The 6,051-nt window shown below is 46.1% G+C and overlaps 1 protein-coding gene across 1 annotated transcript; it reads right to left on the bottom strand.

The window, feature by feature from the left end:
• Positions 1 to 2,081: 2,081 nt before the first annotated feature.
• LOC119327776 (AT-hook motif nuclear-localized protein 23-like) lies at positions 2,082 to 3,813 on the bottom strand. Its single transcript, XM_037600869.1, has 2 exons — positions 3,392 to 3,813; positions 2,082 to 3,306 (listed from the first exon to the last, which is right to left on the bottom strand). Exon 2 carries the CDS (start codon positions 3,301 to 3,303, stop codon positions 2,449 to 2,451), a length of 855 nt encoding a protein of 284 aa, XP_037456766.1. The 5' UTR covers positions 3,304 to 3,306; positions 3,392 to 3,813; the 3' UTR covers positions 2,082 to 2,448.
• Between the last annotated feature and the right edge of the window lie 2,238 nt (positions 3,814 to 6,051).

Below are 6,051 nucleotides of genomic sequence, written 5' to 3'. Positions count from 1 at the left end.
TTGATGCATATCGCATTTTGTTGCTGGGATCGCGGAAAAGTGGTGGTCACAACACATGTGTGATGTCGACGGTCGTGCTACTCGAGCTTCCGGTCTTCAGATCCGGGGTGAAAGCCTAGGTATGACCCGAGTTGATTATACCTGGCAATGGCGATATTATGTTGTTACTTTGTTGAAGGCATTGCTCGGTTTTACTTGAACTCGTTCTTCAGGGTGAAAACCTAGATTCTTGCCTTTGATGGTTGGATCCGGTGACGATGACGCATGAGCGTTGCTCCCTTCCTGAAGGCGTTGCTGTTGAAGAATTTCATCGTCTGTGTGTTGTTATTGAATTGGTTGGTGTGGATATGGTCTTTGTTATAGCTTGTTGATATGATCGTTTTAGGATTCTTTTTCATCGTCTATGCGTAGCTTTGGTCTTATTTGACTTTGCTATTTGCTGACGATTTTTTTTGTGTGTGTTGATGTTGGCTGTGTGCATTCTACCTATGCAGAACTCGAGTGTGTACTCATTGTGTTTGTATCCTCTTGATGCTCCATTCTGAATTAATAAAATTCACCCTTTATCAAAAAAAATTGCACGACAAATCTATTTTCATACTATGTATAATGTATTATAATTATTAATATTTTTCCTGCAAACTTGGTCAAACATTACACCAGTTGAGTTTAGAAAAAGAAGTATATGTGTTATTTTGAAGTCGGAGGGGGTACTTGCCGTGAGGTGAGCGATGAAAATTAAGGAGTCTAGATAAGCTCCTTCCATGCCCACGTGAATCAACTAGAAACCCTAATAAATGCATGCTGTTATGTAGTTATGTACTCCTTTTATAAAAACATGCAGTTATGTACTGTTCATTTTAAATGAACTCTGTGCATATGGCCCTTGCTGAGCTACACATGCATTAATTTGTTTCCGTATATTTTAGTCCCCCTGAACACCAATCAAACGAATTATGAAGTAAGTACTCATTGAGTTACCCGAGGCTGTCCGCAATGGAAAGTATATGCATATAATACTAGGGTAGTGTATGATACTATGTACATAATGCATAATTTTATATGTTCGTATAATAGATAACCTTATTTATTGTCATATATCATATTCAATCATCTCTTCTATCATTAAATTTTATGTCACGTTGACGAAATTGGTTAGTTGGCATACATGATACTTCATGTGATACTTCAATTATGGGTAGCCTGATGACCCAAACTTTTCTAGAATTAAGATGCATTACAATCGTAACTAATTATAACGTGGTGATAAGCTTTTCATATTCAGTCTGTTTAGAACACATCTAGATGTGACATAGTTATCAAACATTACAATGTGACTGTATTTGTGTGCTTTTGGTTTGTCGGCTCCATTAATTGGATATATCCCCTCCCCTCCCCCCTAAGCTAGTTTACATGTGTAGATGTTTAGATAGAGAAGAGTGCATGCATACATGAAGTAAACCTCTTCTTCGTTCTTTGCACACTGATTAGCTAATCTAGCTGTGACCCTAGTACCTTTCTTTTGGAGAAATCAAGCTTAAAGTGCAAAAAGGAAGCAATGTTCTACCCCAGCTGTTAGCTCTTTCCCCAGTGTCTAAGGAAAACATGAATTAAGTAAGAAGAAATCTTTTCTTTTGCTTCGGGCAAACTTCATCATAATACTAATTCTATCACACATTGCTTTCTCGAACCCTGGTTAATTTGAAGACAAGGAGGATCAGGGAATAGGAACTTGTATATAGCTCTACTTTGCTAATTGGCTAATTAAGAACAATATTAGAGAGATCTAGAGTAAATAAGTAATATAAGGACTCCGCAAAAAAAGTAATACAAGGAAATGATTAAGCTGGGATTCGTTGTAGAAACACACACCTGAGACCATTATTCATTGTAAACATCCAGATGCGAGACATATAGCAACAATCTCAGTCAACAAATGACAGGAAAACCAAGTCCAAGCATTAAGAAGCAAAAAAAAAAAAAAACTCATCTCCAAATGAATGGATAGTAGCAAAACTGACATCCAATCGATGGATCTAGCTGCTTGTATTGTATATGTTCAACCAAATCAAACAAGTAGAAGTTTGAATTAAAAAACAAGAATGTTGAGCTGGCCGTTAGCACTATAAGAACGATCATGTGTTGCAGCGTCATGCGAAAATTTAACTCATCATCAAACCATTCCAAGAATGAACAACAATACTAATTTAAATTGGTGAATTTATGAGTGCACGTTCTCGCAACATATATTCCAATTAAACAAACAGGGACCAGCAAACTAACACCAACCAAATTTATCAGGTTAACGCAAAAAATATCAGGAGATTTCCTTCATCACAATGAAAAAGAGATAATCGATCGACCGTGATAAGAAGTAGAGGCTAACTGTTGTTGTACATGTCCGTGTCCTCGGACGCACCTGCTGTCCTCACCGCCGGCCAAGATCCGTCACGAGAACGGCGGCCGCTCGACGCCACCGGCAGCGCCCGGCCAGCCGTTGTGCCCGTCCACGGGCATTGGCGGCATGCCCATCGGCAGGTTGAAGAACTGGAGCCCAGCTCCTGCCGAGCCCCCCGACGGATCAACACCGAACGGCATGCCACCGCCGGCCTGGTCGCTCCCCGCAGGTGGCGGTGTAGGCACCACCTCGTCGCCGTCCTCCAGCGGCAGTCTCTCGTACGCCACGTTGCTGAACGACGAGGCAACGACGACCACCGGCCCTGCCGCGACGAGCGCACCGGCAACGCTCCCACCGACCACCTGACCCTGCCCTCCTGCTAGGAAGGCCGAGAGGCTGGTGGCCCCTGGAGGCGCCGGAGGCGGGAGGAAAGAGCCGGCAAGGGACAGTATCTCGAACCTTCCGTGGAGTGTGGCCACCGCCGGCGAAGCTGGCCCACTCTGGGCAGACTGTGGCTGCCGGAGAGTCACGTTCGTGACGGTCCCCGCCGCGGATAGTACACAGACGCCGCGCTGCCGACGACGCGCATAGGCGGTAAGCGCCTCGAAGACGTCGCACCCCGCGGCAACCTCGAGGATGTGCGCCCTGAGCGCGTTGGCGCTCTCCCTTGTGATGATCACTGGCGGCTTGGGCTTGTTCTTGGATCCGGGCGGCCGGCCGCGTGGGCGGCGCCCCACGACCTCGCTGCCGCCTATCCCAGCCCCTGCGGCTGCGCTCCCTCCCCCTCCGCCCGGCGAGAGCGCGTCCTGGCCGTCGTCGGATCCTCCGGCACCGTCATCGTGACGGAGGTGAAGCTGCTGGTGATGGTGGAGGTAGGAGTTGGTTCCCAAATCCAGTCCTGCCATTTTCTAGGGTAGAAGAAGAGCTAATTATAAGTAAGTAGGGAGTATAGTACCATTAAAAAGAGTAAAAATAATGGCTAGATAACAGTACCGGTAATATTAAGAAATTGGAGATGCAAGATAAGAAGTGGTGCTTGTGATGATGATAATAGGCCGGATCGGAGGAAGAGGATCGGAAGAAGAGAGTGTGTGCGTTTGTGTAGGGTTTGTGGTGCTTGTTTTCTTGGAGGAGAGTAAAGAATGAGGTTTTGCTTTTTGGGATGTGTGGGGTGGGAAGAAAAGAAAGCAGCTGAGGCGAGGTGTTCTTTTCCTTCCTAATGATATTTGTGGTTGTTTATCCTTGTTGATGTTGCTTTCTCATGTGGGCTAAATATTTTAGGGGGGCGGAGAGAGTGGAGGTGCAGGAGGGAGGAGGAGAAGATGGAACCCAATGAGTTGAGGAGAGAGGAGATGGATGGAGAGAGCAAGTGACGGCAAAGGAAGATGAGAAAGGGATAGGCTAGCAGGCTAGTGGTCTTTGGAGATGGCCGAAGAGGAAATATAAAACATGAGCTACCTTTTCAAGAAGAAAGAAAAAGGGGTGCTTGCACAGAGCGAGATGGCTAATTTAGTCTTGTGTATATGTCACTAGCATATGGGGTCTGGCAGTTAGGAGGGTCCACATGTCCATTGCATACATACAATGGACGGAAGTGATGCTAGAGCGCTTTTCTTCAGACAGAAGGATGATATGTATAGAACGTTGATGCTTATGCATGCAAGTGGAGGCATTAGTTTAATGGTGCAAGTTGGGGCTTATTGTACTCCTCCGTCCCGATAGGAGTATAAGCCGGACCAAGGGTCTTCAGGTCTAGCGGAACATGTCTTGTACTTCCTCCGTTCGGAATTACTTGTCTTGAATATGGATGTATCTAAAACTAAAATACATCTAGATACATTCATTTCTGCAACAAATAATTCCGTACGGATAAAGTATATGCCATATAAATTTATATCTCTACATTCTTTGTTGAATAAAGTTTCTGAACTTAAAATTTTCTTAGCTTATTATACATGTTTCGCTAGTTAAATCGACCGCCTAAATTTCCATGACCGAATTATATTCTCATCCTGATGAAGTGTTAGCCCTTGATCCAAGCGTTGTGCCATTTTTGGTTTTGTGCATTCGGGCAACTTTGTTTTACGTGGGTTCCATGTGGGAAGGGAACTACTTCTTTATGGGCATGTTTGGATGGGTGGTTCGCACCTGGCTCGCATCTGGCATGTAATACTCGGCTCGTTTGGTTCTTGTGCGGTCTCTTTAGCCTGGCTCGATTGATGCATAATGAGGCCCCTCAGCCAGGCTCCGAGGAACGCAGGAATCGAGCGTTTCGTTGATGCATGCGCCTGCACCCGCGCGTCTGACTTAAAACGAAACAGTACGTGAGACTGGCCCTATTGTTTTATAGAATTACTTCGAAAGTGCCACTGTAACCTGCCGTATCTCTCTTTCCTCGTCAGATCGCATCAAATAAAAACCAATTGCCGCCGCTGGGAGCTCCCTCTCGCATCGTGCCGCTAGGCCAAGCTCGCTTGTCCACCTCAACCTCGCCATCCGAGCTCCCTCTTTCTCCACCGATCCGAGCTCCATCGTTCGTTGTGATCCCGCCGCCGAACGTTCGTGCTCCTTTGCCCGTCGGCGTGTTCTTTGCAGGGCCTGCTTCAGATGGGGAGGCGCGCCTGCGCCGGCTTGGCACGACCGTCCGCCATCGCAGCGGCGTCATGCAGCGCTGGTGGTGCAGGAGCTCACGCAGATCACGCGTTGGTGTCGGCTTGGACTGAAAGAATTCACTCACCGTTGTGCTTTGAGAAAGTACGTTGCTGCATTTCTTATACAACCTAGCAAACAAAATCTCACATGAGCCTGCCTCACAGCATGCACACAACCAAACATACATCTCAGCTGTTTTTTGCATCAGCTTAGCCAGGCTAGACTCAGCCCGGATGGTAGATACGATGCAGCGTAAGGCTATGCAAGGAACCAAACATGCCCTATCTCTGTCCCTCACGTCGTCACACACTCATGTATAGCTAGAGGACACGTTGGAATTGGTTTGGCTTACCTTTGGCTTTCAGTAGTGCAGAAAACGCTAGTGGTGATTTACCAAAAAGAGCCTCTCTAGGTTTGCCTTGTGCTCTAGGCATTTAACTTATTGTCATGACCCCAATTCTAAGTCATACCGATTTAGCATGTAACACATCATATCACTTTGCGACCATAAACATGGTATTCTCACGACTGCGGCCTTACATAGATCGAGACCGTTTGCGCCTTTTGACTCACATATATGACTGTGTCGCTAGCATCGATATGACAGAGAACCCGGACCAACATGACTAGTCGTAAACCCAAGGTGGCACAAACTTACAGGAACATGCATACATGACCCAGCAATGCACATGCCGGTGAACAGCGAGTGTAGCCGGGCTGTAGCAAGCTATCAGGACTCCGGTAAACGCCGTGTGACATTTTGTGACGCCCCCGATTCAATCGTACACTAATCATGCACGCAAATGTGTACGATCAAGATCAGGGACTCACGGGAAGATATCACAACACAACTCTAAAACATAAATAAGTCATACAAGCATCATAATACAAGCCAGGGCCTCGAGGGCTCGAATACAAGTGCTCGATCATAGATGAGTCAGCGGAAGCAACAATATCTGAGTACAGACATAAGTTAAACAAGTTTGCCTTAAGAAGGCTAG

Source organism: Triticum dicoccoides, chromosome 7A, assembly GCF_002162155.2.
Source record: "Triticum dicoccoides isolate Atlit2015 ecotype Zavitan chromosome 7A, WEW_v2.0, whole genome shotgun sequence".
Lineage (NCBI taxonomy): Eukaryota > Viridiplantae > Streptophyta > Magnoliopsida > Poales > Poaceae > Triticum > Triticum dicoccoides.
This window is presented reverse-complemented; position numbering and strand designations above follow the sequence as displayed.